Source organism: Melospiza georgiana, unplaced genomic scaffold (genome assembly GCF_028018845.1).
Source record: "Melospiza georgiana isolate bMelGeo1 unplaced genomic scaffold, bMelGeo1.pri scaffold_29, whole genome shotgun sequence".
Taxonomy (NCBI): Eukaryota; Metazoa; Chordata; class Aves; order Passeriformes; family Passerellidae; genus Melospiza; species Melospiza georgiana.
The window spans coordinates 5880413-5894168 of NW_026652215.1; the positions used below are offsets into that span (position 1 = coordinate 5880413).

The 13756-nt window shown below is 49.5% G+C and overlaps 2 protein-coding genes and 1 pseudogene across 2 annotated transcripts in view; 2 read left to right on the forward strand and 1 right to left on the reverse strand.

Moving 5' to 3' along the window:
* The window catches only part of LOC131096400 (zinc finger protein 239-like), a 193705-nt pseudogene that overhangs the window by 79064 nt on the left and 100885 nt on the right, over positions 1-13756 (forward strand).
* On the reverse strand, positions 503-1435 carry LOC131096472 (olfactory receptor 14J1-like). Its single transcript, XM_058044810.1, has one exon. It carries the CDS (start codon positions 1433-1435, stop codon positions 503-505), a length of 933 nt encoding a protein of 310 aa, XP_057900793.1.
* LOC131096315 (TOG array regulator of axonemal microtubules protein 2-like) overlaps positions 1642-13756 on the forward strand; it is a 28661-nt gene continuing 16546 nt past the window's right edge. Inside the window, exon 1 of the mRNA XM_058044656.1 lies at positions 1642-1668. Coding sequence (XP_057900639.1) covers positions 1642-1668 — 27 coding nt within the window. The remainder of the gene's footprint in view (positions 1669-13756) is intronic.

Below are 13756 nucleotides of genomic sequence, written 5' to 3' on the forward strand. Positions count from 1 at the left end.
GCAGTGCCCATGGCCTGTCCCTGCTGCAGCCCCGCACTGCCACCCCCAGGGCTGTGCCCGGCCCCGAGAGCACTCAGGCCCTGCAGCAACACCAGGGCCACCAGGGCAGTGGGGCAGGGCCACGGCAGCAGCACTGGCAACACCAAATGCTGCTGCTGCTGGGCACAGCTGCTGGGCCAGCACTGATCTGCCCCCAGCTCTGCACACAGACATTGCTGCTGCAGCTCCAGAGAAGGCAACAAAAGGGCATCTCTGCAGAAAACTTGGCTGGGAGTTCCTTTATTTACTTTAAAGTCACCCAGAGTGCAGCCCCTCATTGACACAGTCTGTGGCCACAGGCAAGTTGGAGAGAAAAAAAAAAAAAGTAAATGGCAGAAACAATGACATTTTTTCTGGACTATATTTAAACATAAAACAAAGAAAAGAACCTCCACACTTAAGCAAAAAAGAAGTAGCAAAGATGACTTTGATTACAAGTTATATGTAGATATTGCCCAGCAGTTTAATGTTTCTGAAAGCATGCAGTCATCAGTGTCCACACTGCAGCCTTGAGCTCCTGGTTCCTCAGGCTGTAGATGAGGGGGTTCAGGGCTGGAGGCACCACTGAGTACAGAACTGACAGGGCCAGATCCAGGGATGGGGAGGAGATGTTGGGAGGTTTCAAATAGGCAAATGTGGCTGTGCTGATAAACACGGATAGCACGGCCAGGTGAGGGAAGCAGGTGGAAAAGGCTTTGTGCCGTCCCTGCTCAGAGGGGATCCTCAGCACAGCTCTGAAGATCTGCACATAGGAGAAAACAATGAACACAAAACAACTGAATACCAGACAGGCACTGACAGCAAGAAGTCCCACTTCCTTTAGTTGGGATTTGGAGCAGGAGAGCTTGAGGATCTGTGGGATTTCACAGAAGAACTGGCCCAGGGCATTGCCATGGCACAGGGGCAAGGAAAATGTATTGGCTGTGTGCAGCAGCGAATAGAGAAAGCCACTGGCCCAGGCAGCTGCTGCCATGTGGGCACAAGCTCTGCTGCCCAGGAGGGTCCCGTAGTGCAGGGGTTTGCAGATGGACACATAGCGGTCGTAGCACATGATGGTCAGCAGATAAAACTCTGCTCCAATGAAGAACAGAAAGAAAAAGGTCTGAGCAGCACATCCAGTGTAGGAGATGTCCCTGGTGTCCCAGAGGGAATTGTGCATGGCTTTGGGGACAGTGGTGCAGATGGAGCCCAGGTCACTGAGGGCCAGGTTGAGCAGGAAGAAGAACATGGGCGTGTGCAGGTGGTGGCCGCAGGCTACGGCGCTGATGATGAGGCTGTTGGCCAGGAGGGCAGCCAGGGAGATGCCCAGCAAGAGGCAGAAGTGCAGGAGCTGCAGCTGCCGCGTGTCTGCCAATGCCAGCAGGAGGAAGTGGCTGATGGAGCTGCTGTTGGACATTTGCTGGGGCTGCACATGGGGACCTGTTCATGGAGAAAGGACAGTAAAGACTTAGGGGAGGTACCTGTAAACAAAATCAAGGCCATTTCCCATACATCCTCCTCGGTAACACACAGACATTGTCTTTAATTTTTAAGAGTTCTGAGGTTTTCTTCATAAGCTCCCCCCATGTCTCTGCTGGTAGTTTTGGATATCAAACCATAAGCATGTCTGAGGCCCTCAGGGAGAACAGAGTGAGTTCCCTGGGTCAAGATGATGAATGCAGACTGAGGAGAGATGGTCTGTCATTCTGACCTGTTCAGTTTCTTTGGGCTTTGAACTTTCTCAGGTGGAAGGTGAGCACATTCTTATGCTTCCCTTAAAATGCCACCACCTACCGCTGAGAGCAGATGCATCCACCACAGCCCAGCTCCACATTTGTAGCCAAGGACTCACTTTGCTCATTTCACCAACCCAGCAGCATTTTCTGTGTCACAACACCTCTGCCTTTCCCCATCAATCTCATAACTCAGAAATGCTCCAGGACAGGTTTGCACCCTGGATGGAAGCTCCCAGCTTGGACTGAAATCTCAGGGAGATTCCAGGTGTCCCTATGATGGCATTGGATGAAGGGAGATGCAGCTCCTTCCCTGGCTGCACTGACAGCATTGCCCAGAGCCGGGCTCTGGGGACAGCGTCACCCTGAGCCAGCTGTGCCCCCTGCCAGAGCCCCCAGTGCCGGGCAGCTGCTCCCAGCCCTGTGCTCTGCAGAGGGAACTGGGCCCGGGGCTGCAGAGCTGCCCCACAGCTCTGCTGCAGCTCTGCCTGCACAGGAGGGGCTGCACGCCTTGAAGCCCCAGCCCTGAGGGCAGAGGCTTGGCTGGGGCACAGGAGGGAGGGGGCTTGTTCAGAGGGAGGGGCTGCACTGGAGAGGATCCTGTGGGCATCTCTAAACTCTCCCTGCCACAGCATCTCTGGGTATTGTTTTCTCTCCTTGCCTGATCTTCCCTCTGCTTCCTGGAGATTTCCCTCCTGCAGGTGTTTCCCTGTGCCTGATCACTCCTTGCCAGCACTCACAGACCCCAAATCTCTGTGAACTTATTGATCACTTAAAGTAACAATTCAGATGTCTCAGGAATTTGTCAAAATTCATAATCAACCTTTAATATTTATCTCTCCTCCCTGCCATTCTCCACTAGTAGGAAACTGAGTACAAAGTATTAGGAAATGTCCTTTTTTTGCCAAAATATTTATCTTAGAAATATTGTATGACTGATCAGAACCCCTCAGCATTTTAGACCTTCACGAGCATTTCACCTCCCCTGCACCAGAAATACCCAGAGTAGTACTCACAGAGTCTGTAGGCAGTGGGATGTTCCAGCTTTAGGAGTTCACTGCAGGTGCTGCAGCTGCATTGTCCTGCAGCCAGAGTTCCTGTGCCAAGGGCTGGCAGTGATTCTGTCCCAGGCACTTCTCAGCACCTTCCCAGCCCTGACTGATTGAAGCTCTCTGTGCCTCTGTGCTGTGCCCAGGATGGCTGCAGGCAGTGTCCCAGCCCTGCTGGTCTGGCAGAAGAGCTGCTCATCAAGAGAAATGTGCTTTTGAAGCTCCTCTTGGTTACCAGGAATTGCCTCTGTGCCAGGAGCCCAGCCCAGCTCAGCAGCACAGACAAAGCACCAGGACTTGAATGAGCCTCTGGGGCTTTGTGCTCAGGCCCTGAACATCAGTCCCTGAGAGGGAGCTGAAGAAACTTCTCCAGAACTCCAAGTCAGAATCCAACTGCAAAGTTTCTTGGACTTTTAATGGGTCCCACTGGAGGACACAACTGAGAAAGTGTCCCCAGGCCCCAAGCAGAGCAGAGAACTGCAGGCAGTGACAACAGGTGGGCACAAAGAGAAGCCAAGTCTTGGTGCCCTGGGGCACAGCAGGGTCTGTGCCACCAAGGGCTGTTAGGAGACACCTTGTCCTGAGGCCCTGGGGCCTCCTGGCACAGCCTCAGCCAGGCTGGGCACTGTCAGCCCCTTGTCCTGCCCTCAGCATCTCCCCCTAGCCCACATCCCTGTGGCCTCAAGGATCTGCTGGAAGGAGTCCCTGGGGAGCCTTGCTCAACAATGGCCCTGGGGGCTCCTGAATGCTCCCAGGGACTGCAGGATTTTGAAAGAACTTTGGGTTTGGCTTTTGCCTTGAGTCTCTGAGATGTCTCTGCCATCCTGGCCTCCAATTATCTGCTGTACTTAGTCCCTGGAGAGGCTTTGTCAGTAACAACACTCAGTTGGGCTCATTAATACTACAGGGTACTTCAGTTATTTTAAGGTACTTGGTGTTTCCCTTTTAATACACATTGTGTGAGAGGTTTTACAATCATGGCCCCAATTATCTGCTTTAACAAGTCCCTTGAGAGCTTTGCACTGACACTCAGTAGGGCTCATTAGCACTTTGAGATACTCAAGGTTTTTAAGGTACTTTATGGATTTAAGGATACTTTTAGGTACTTTTATGGATTTTTCTTCTGACACTGAGTCTCTGAGACCTTTTTGTGCCATCCTGGCCTCCAATTCTCTCGTCCAAGGAGTCCATGAGGATCCTGTGTTGGGTATCTTCCCCCTTTTCTCTTGTACAACAAAGATGGAACTGAAAGAATTTTGTAAGACTTTCTAAAAGCATCCCAACAAAAATGGGAAAATTAACAACACAACAACAACCACTAAGAGAATGAATAGTCCTGTTTTAGATAGACATCATCCAACCCTTTAGTCCTCAGGATTGGAAGAGTTTATTGAACCAATCTTTGTTTTCCACTTGAAGCTTCTTCATCCCTTCCTTCAGTACCTGAATGCTCTTGTGGATTGACTCGCTGTGGATGGAGAGGTTCATGCAACACATACCCTCAGAGTCTACACAGCCATGCTTATGTGCACAGAGTAAAAACTCTATCGCTGTTCTGCAAGGTGGCATGTTTGATGGTCTCTATGTCTGAGAGCAGGCCACTCAATGTGAGGGAGTAGCATTGCTTTGCTTACTTAACAGGCACCCAAGATGGTCTGATTGTCCTAAAGCTTTAGCTGCAGCCACTCAAGGCAGTCCACATTGGGGATGCTACCATCCGATACCTGGATTAAAGCTTTCAAAGCCATCTCTTTGATATCATCCAATACTTCTCTCAAGACACCTGCTGCATGATCATCTGGTAGGCTGTGTTGTCCTTCTCCAGCTGGATGATTGTTTGTCAATTCTGCCCTTGCCTCATTATTAGCATAGTCTGCTATTAATTGATTTAGTAAACACTTCCATCCCCCTTCCCAAAGGGTGTATTCTGTAGGTGACAACAACATGGTCATAATATATTTTAAATCATATGAGGTTGAGACATGTGCTGTAAACATGGCCCTCATTAGTCCATTAAAACAAGGCAAGTCCTTCCTATGGTCTTTAGCTGCCCTACACAGATCTTTGAGTTCCCCGTAAACCAATGGCTGATACCTGGGATTCTGCCCCCTTCTTTCATAACATACCGGGGCAACAAGGAGTTTCGAGACTATTGGCCAGTCTCCTTCCTTTACTGCTTCTTTCTGGATCCTTTCCTGGGGATCTTCTGGGTTTGAGGGGCAAGGCGGCTCTGGGGAATCCAAACTGTTTTTTAAGGAGGAAGAATAACTTGGAGGAGAAACATTTGGATTAGAAATAGTATGACAGTTGGGCTTAGTATCTGTGACCATGGGGTTATATTTTTGCCGGAGGGTGAGGCAAAGGGCACTGCCATTTTGTCAGGTGCTGGGGAGGAAGGGCCTTGATTTAGGATGGCAAACAACTGGGCTGGCATTCTGGAGGCATGGCCCAGGCTGAAGGTGGAATGATTGAAAGTGGGGGCATGACCTGCAGTTCTGGGGATGGTGTCTGGAGGTTTGTTCAGGGCGGAAGAGAAGGTTGTGGTAGCAGGAAGTGGAGGAGCCAAGATGGAGGGAGGACAGTCAGGCTCAGGGGCATCTGGAAAATTTTTAATGATCTACTTCACAATTGATTTTTATTTGTTCTTTGAAGATATTTGGTCATGATCAGTGAGAATTAACTTAGAGCATCCATATATGCACTTTTCTACTTTGGAGATTTGGCTGCCCATTTTTCTCTTTCTCCACCTTAGGTGGAACAGCCACTGGAACACCCCAAATCAATAATGGGACTTGGGTGCATATTGTAAATACACAGTGGTAAAATGGGCAATAATTGCCCTGCGTTTCCCTAAACCCACCTGCAATCCTACACAGGTGAAACTGTCGTTGTCCCTGGGGATCCTGGCCGAGATCCCTCAAAACAATGATCAATCTGCCAACCTGACACAATCCAAAATCCTGGGGAGCACTGGTCTATCCATCAGCTAACCACTCTGATGAGACTAAATGTCACGGTCTCTGTTTGGGTGGCAAAGGTCGCAATGAGGGTGGCTGTGACAAACCTTTCTGGTTCCCCAGCTTCAGGGCAAGGGTGGTGAAAATGAAAAGAAGCAGATGCTGGGGAAGATGAGACAGGAAAGCCTTATAAATATGATTGCCTGGCAAAAGATTTTGAGAATATGGAAACTATAAGTGAGATTAAAATGAAATCAAGCTTTGAGACACCAAGCCTTAGTTACTGAACAACTGGAAAACAATGGTATGGCCAGCTGAAAGTAATCTTCCTTTGATGAAACAATACCCTCTGCTTGCAGACAGATCCAAGGGTCAGAGCAGACCCTACTAGCTTGGCAGAAGGAGTCCAAAGAGTAGTTTTAAGGGTTTAAAATGTAGCACAGTATGGTAATGTAACCATTCTTATAGACTGTATATAAATGCTATAAGATTTGTATCTTGTACTAGATTGGTTAGTGAAAATTAGAATATGCAGCACAGAAGAAGATTTATTGTATTGTAATGGGAACTCCCCTCCTCTTTTGGGCATCCATTTTGGGTGTCTCTTTCGATCTCCTCTTTCGGGCCTGCTCCGAGCTGTGGCTGGCAGCTTCAAACAAGGCCCCTGCACCCACACCCTTTGCAATAAACCACAAGTTCCAATACCTGGCTTCAGATATCTCTTGTCTCTGTCCTTCCCAACTGTCTTAGCCCCCAATGATCCTACAAGCAGGATCAATGGAGTTGCCCAAAAAGAACTTTAGTAACAGGGTGAAAAACAATTAACATGGAGAAGTCAAGCACAGTACAAGAGTTGGGATTCAAAGACCTGAGATAAAGGCGAAGCAACAATATAGTGACCAGTATCTTAATGGTCTATTGGTTCCATGAAGGCTCGCTGTGTCCAATGGCCCCTTGGTTCCATTGGGGCCCAGTAGTGCAACAATGATTCCCTTGGTTCCACAAGTACCCAAAGTGTCACAATGGCCCCTTCCTTCCATGAGGCCCTGCAGGGTCACAATGGTTTCCATGATTCATGGGGCCTTGGAATGCCACAATGGTCTCCATGGGTCCATGGTGCCCTGCGGGATCACAATGGCCCTTTGACTCCATGAGGCCCTAAAATGCTACAATTGTCTTTTGGTTCCAGAAAGCCTCACGGCTTCACACTGGCCCCTTGGGACCATGCAGCTCAACAGAGCCACAATTATGCCCTTGGTTCCACAAGGCCCCACAGTGTCACAGTGGCCCCCTGGATCCATGGTACCCTGCAGGATCAAAATGTTCCCCTTGGTTCCAAAAGTTCCTACAGTGTAACAGGTTCCACAAGGGCCTGCAGTGTCACCATGGCCCATTGGTTCCACAATCCTCCACAGTGTCACAACAATCAACAATCTCCATAGGAAGGAAACAAGTGAGTCCCAGTGGTGCAGGGGTAGATGAGAGGCAATCACCAGAGGCCAAGTCTAGCCAGGTTTGACTGTATGGGCAGATTTTGTCCGGGAGTAACCCTTGGATATAGAGAATTTTAGACATGGAATCCCAATTTTGGTGAAGGCGCCTAGACAAGAAAGGCAGTTCTTTCCCACAGGAAGGAAAGCACAGAGCCCCAGTGCTTCGCAGTCAGATGGGAAGTGGCCCTTGACATGTCAAATTCAGTGGGACCTGCCAGACAGCCTCCAGGAGGCCAAACCAGGCAGACTTGTTCCATGTTCCTTTGATTTCATGGAGCCCCATACTGTCACAATGGTCTCATTATTCCATGAGGTCTCGCAATGTCACAATGGCTTCTTTGTTTCATGAGCCCCAACAGAGTCACAAGGGTCCATTGTCTCCATGTAGCCCCGCTGTGTCACAATGGTTCCTTTTATATATTGGTCCCACAGTTTCATTATTGACCCTTCCTTCCACAGGGCCCCTTGAGTTGCACAACAGTACCCTTGATTCTTTGAGGTTCTGTAGTGTCACCGTGGTGTCCTTCGACCTGCATTGTCACAACTGACCCATGAGGTTCCGTAGTGCCACAGTGGTCGCTGTCAGAGGCTGAATGAGATCAATGTTCCGAGACACCTTCGGATGCTCGGAACACCCATGTGGGGCCAGGGCCGGGTCAGGCCTTGGTTTGTGGTGGGACAGAACCCACCCACAGCCCTGACCTGGCAGAGCTGTCAATCACATAGCAGATGCTGTGCCAACGCCACTTTGATTGGCTGAGCTGTCAATCAATCACACACTACCAGCTGGTGCCTACCCTTAATCTGATTGGACAAGCAACTGGCAGTCCCACCCCAGGGGCGGGCCCATGAAGGTCCACGGGGTTAAAAGCCAGAGCACGAGGCCAGCCCCTGGCCTGCATCCCAGTTTCTCCTGGGGTTCCTCTGTTGGTGTAGCTGGAATCTGAGTAGTTGGTACCTATGTGTGTGTCTTTCTATGGATCTTCTGTCTTTCTGATGTTCTCTATTTGTTCTCCTTCTAATCCTACTTACCTGGAACATTTTGGGTAACTAAACATCTTAAGGGTTGAAGGTCTTTAGGTTAAATGGGCTAAGTTAATGAAGTTAATGCTTTGGTAAGAGTTTTATGTTGAAGTGGATGTTGTAATAAACCCTTTGCCCAAGTTCCTTGACTGTCGATATTTTGCCAGTAAAATTTTGTGTCATTTGGACATTTTAGCTCAGCTGGTTTTTGCATGGTGCTTGTATCACTGAGGCGGTGGGTTCAATCCCTGTGTGGGCCATTCACTAAAGAGGTGGACTTGATGATTCTTGTGGGTCCCTTCCTACCAAGAATATTCTTTGCATCTGCCCATGTTGACAATATCTGGTTGGTGTTTCTCCTGTGCACCTAACACAAGTCAAGGAACCTTTGGTTACCCCCAGCATTTCAGTGTTCTGGGGTGTTCCAGCCTTGTAGGCTCACAATGGTCTCTTGTTCCCAATAGGCCCCACAGTGTCACACTGGCCCCTTGGTTCCACGGGCCCCAACAGTGCCACAATGATCCCCTTGGTTCCACAACTTCCCACAGTGTCCCACTGGTCCCTTGGTTCCATAAGGATCTGCAGTGTCACACAGTTTTATGACATTCGTCCTTGCTGCCCCTCACATCCCCCTGCCCCACAAACAGCCCCAAGCCACTCGTGAGGGACAGGCCCTGGTGTCCCAGGCTGGGCTCAGGGCTTGGCCTTTCTGCTTTCCCCAGGATGGTGCTAAAGTGGCTGGAATCAGAAATGCAGCCCAGCCCCTCCCAGCTCCTCTAATCTCTGAGCACCAGCTGGAATGCAAGGGCATTGATTTCCTGCTCAATTCCCAAACACAACACACACTGATTCCCTGGGGGCTGTTAACCTGAAACTGCCAGTGCTGGAAAAGGGTAGAAAAGACTGAGAAAAAGCTCCCTGGAGAAGGAGAAATTACACAAGGCTTCTCCTTCTAGCAAACAAACAAACAAATAAACAAACAAAATATGAAAGTGTTACCCACTCCAGTGTCTAAAGCACTTGGATGCAGGGAAGGGATGTTTGGCAGGCAAACAGCCCTCGTGCTGAGCATTGGCTCTATGGATCCAAGGCAGGGATCAATGGCAGTCTGCCTGAAGGTCCCTCATGAGCCCCCATTGTCCAGGCTAAAGCTCCCTCAGCCCCTCCTCCCTGGCCTTGTGCTGCACCCCCTGCCCAGCTCCCCTGTCCCTCTGTGCCCACGCTGCAGCCCCTCCATGACTTTCTGCTTCCCAGGGCCCACAGCTGCACACAGCACTCCAGCTGTGGCCGCAGCGCTGCCCAGCACAGGCCACGCTCCCTGCCCTGCTCCTGCTGCCCCCCTGCTGCTGGCACAGCCACCGTGCCCTTGGCCTTCTGGGCCCCCTGGCCCCACGCTGCCTCATCTTCAGCTGCTCACGGCCGCCAGCCCTGCGTCCTTTGGGCCCACACAGCTCCCCAGCCACAAAGGTGCCCATTGCGCTTCAGATACAGCAGGCACCATTGCAAGATGGCCTTCCTGTTCTACCACCTCATGTTCCAAGTAGATATCATAAAGTTTGATAGGAATAGGATTCTAAGTCCCTCTGTTTAAATTAAAATGATCTAATTCAACTGTACAGGAAATTGCTCTTAATTAAATTTTCCCTATCTGCTGTCAGCAAGCATCGTTCTCTTTTCAAAACTAGGTTTTTAGTTCTTCAAACTCTGAGAAGGAAATTTAAAAATATCTATCTCTGCCGTTACTATTTTTGTTCCAGGCATGAATATGGATTTTCTTTTGGCCTTCCTAGCTCGCCCTGTACAGTCTATTGCTACTGGCCAAGCTCACATCTTCCTCTACTATTCTTAAACACCAGGAACATGAAATGTTCCTTTCTCACTCACCTCAGGATCTTCAGCACTGCTGAATACACGCTTCAGGTGACCTGTAGTGGGAAGAGAAAATGAACCAGATGCTGTCAGAAAACTGCCTGGGCTGCTGAATCCCACAGAACAAGTCAACCCAAACAGAGATGATTTCCCGTTTTATAACATCCCTCCAGGAGACACATTTCATTCACACAGCTAGCAAGAGATCAGGACAATCTTCTTGCTTGTGCCTACACTTCGGCCTGTTTAGCCAGTAATTGAATACAAATATGATCAAGAAAATGCAAAGTGTTTTTCTTTAACACTCAATGCTCCTGTTCTACCAAACACATAAAACAGCTTCTGAAATTTTCTCCTTCAGGTACTCTTATATTTATCACTCAGTGTCATGCACTAATTCTGATTAACTTGCAGCAAACAGTTGCCCAGAAAAGCTTCCCCATAATCCCCCTGCAGGTCATGCAGTTCTATTGTGGAAGAGCACAGCAGCACTTCCTTTCAAAGGGAACAACTATTTTAGCACTCAGTAAAAGGTCAAGTTAGTCAAATCCTTTCATGACAAAATTTAAAAAGAAAGAAGCTTTCTCTGAATTCTGGGAACAACTGCAGAGTTTTTGGAAGGCCTTAAAGAAGGTCTGCCAGTCTACAATTTCAAAGGTGTCTTGCTTGTCCCAGCAACCTGAGGAAATGACAGACTCTGCTGCCACAGACTCTCCCGTGCAGGGAACGGAAGCCCTGCAGGTTCCCCTGCAAATGCTGCCCCTGTGGCTACAGACATCCCCTTTTAGCTGAACCTCTTGACAGGAGCTTTACCAAACCACTGGCATCCTAAAGCTCTTTCTGTTTCAAAATCAGAAACTCAGCCACCAAGAAAGAGCAGGAAGACATACAAAAGCCAGGTTAGGATACACCCTAACCTAAGCAGAAGGGAAGCCTCTACTTATGTGCGAAATCCGTAAAATAATAAATGGAATAAGTAATGCCATATGCAGCAAAAGCTGCAGTGGCCAGATGGTTAAATATTGGCATTTCTGCAATTTTTCTAAAAGCTAAAAAAACAAGCCTCTTGTCAGTGGGCAGCGGCCTACTGACAGATGCTTTGACCAGGAAGGTTCTCCTGATCTGAGCAAGGCCTGGGGCTGCTCTGACACTCAGGCCTTCTGTGCACCAAGGCAACCTTTTGATGTCACTATGACGAGGTGGCAACCATGCCCTGACATCACAAAGGAACAGCTCTGTGTTGGTCTGTGAGTTGATGCAAAGCAATAACCAACCTTCCCTACAGCAAACACAAAAGAGCCAGGGAAGTTCTTCTCTGTCACAAAGCAGTAAAAATCCCCCCCATGGGCCAAACCTCAGGGATCCAAGAGGAACTCCAGGAGTGCCCCAAGCACCTACAGCCTGTACCCCAGCTGAGCACTCAGATGGGAAACAAGCAAAGGAAACCAGACCAAGAAAATGGCCCACATCATTGCACATGTGAGAAATGACTCTCACTTTTAACATTTTAAAGCTTTAGTAAACCTTAACAAAGGACTGAATAAGGAAAAATTGCAGCATTGGGAGTCTCTGTGACTAGCAGCCACGTTCTCATCTACAAAAAGGATGCTCTGCCTTTTATACCCTTAGCCCCTCCAAAAGTTTTGTCAGTCAACTCTTTCTCTGCTTTCCACTGGAGGAGATTATTTTCTTGCATCCTGACTGGAGGTCAGGTGTTGTTACACCCTGCCGGCTGGTCACAAGCCAGCCCTCCCCAAATGCCCTGACTACCCAGGCTGTTACAAGGGGGACGGGAAAGAGGACTATGGGAGGATATATTACAATACCATCACTACACATTTGAACATCCACATAACATCTGCTTCTTAATTGTCAGAGCCAACCATTGCATTACTTGTCTAGAACACACAGAACCAGGAGAGAGGCCACTGTTGGCATCACAGCTGAAATCCTTCCTAACAAATCTCCCCACATATTTGCTCCTTTATTGGACATGCCCAGGGCTCCGGTGCGTGTACATCTCTGCCTTTCTTCCCCTTTGGCAGCAGTCGAACTGGCAGCATCTGCCCGCCAGCAGCAGCTGCTCCAAGCTGGGAACGCCACTGGCGGTGCTGATTTCCAGAGGCTTCTGTGTGCCAGGGGAAGCCAAGGAGGGAGCGGGTTGAACGGTGCTGGCGCTGCTGCTGCTCTGTGCCAGAGAGCCCCGGCTGGGCAGGGCACGGTGCCCACTGCGCTGCGGGCTCCTTCTCCTGCCACAGCTGGGCACACCTGGCAACAAGGCATGACAACCTGTGGGCAAGCCAAGGGGTGTCTGGGGCTGCACTGTTCTGCACACACCCAGCACACCTGCAGCACAGAATTTTAACCCTCAAACAGGTAAACCAAAGGGAAACAGCTGGAAAAGATTTCATTTGAACCATTCCTTATGCTTCAGTAGAAATGACCAAAATGAACGTCACCGAGCAGGGCCCAATCCACACTGCCAGCTCAGTGTGAGAAAAGAGGCATTACTTTATTTCAGTGCTGGGTTCATGAGGAATCACTTCCCTGAAACATGCACACCCACGGGTTAGTATCCACGGAACTAAGACATTACTTTCATTACTTTTATTCATTACTTTGCTCAAACTCACAGGCTAAACATTCTCACAAAGTGTTTGACATGTTTAAATCACTTCCCCAAAATTACTGACATTTAGAGTAGGGGTTTCTTGAGGGTCTCTGGTGGTCATGGGGTGAACATCCCGTTCCTCAAATTCTCCTTCCATGGTTAAGAGCCTTCTTCTCCTTGAATGCATTGCAGCTACCTCCTCAGCAGGCCCACTGTCTTTATTCTCAAGGCTAAGACATCCACTTGCACACATTAACCACTGCTGTGAGGGAAGGTATGACTAAGCACTGCCTGTTAAAGATTAACACATTCACAATTTGTTGCAGGTCAACACTTCCCCAACATCTCTCGTTCCTTCTCTGGGAATCAAACACAAGCATTTTGTGATCCCCGAGCCCAAGGCTGCCTCCAGCCCTCCTGTCACCCAGCAGCCCTTCTCTCCTCACAAACAGCAGGCCCAGCAGTGCCTTCCCTCACTGGCTCAGTCCCCAGCTGTGTCAGGAGTTCTCTGTCACACACTCCAGGACCATCCTGGACTGTTTGCTCTCCGCTGCACTCTGTTGCCAGCAGACATCCCCACCCTGTTCCATGCCCCTTGCAGAACCCTGCACCTGCTGTCCATGGGCACCTGGCAAGGGGAGGCACTCACGGCAGAGATGCACCAGCTGCCCTGGGCAGGAACCAAAACCCTCTGGGGCACAGCTGCTGGCCTGGGTCTGGCACAGCTCTGCATGCCCCACTCCTCACGGGCTCTGGGCTGGAAATGCAATTGCACTTTCTGCCCCATGGAGAAACACCGGGGCTGCACAAACAACGGCCAGCAGGCCACATCCCAAAGGCACTGCAGCATGGAGCTGAGAAGGAAGAAGACCCCTCCCCAGTTCCTAACCATACCAAAACCACCATCATTGGGACTTTTAATCTTCTGAATGTAGAGCTGATTCACAGGGTGACAAGGGAATCTTCCAATGGAGTTGAAGCTTGGTAGAGTTAATATTCTGAG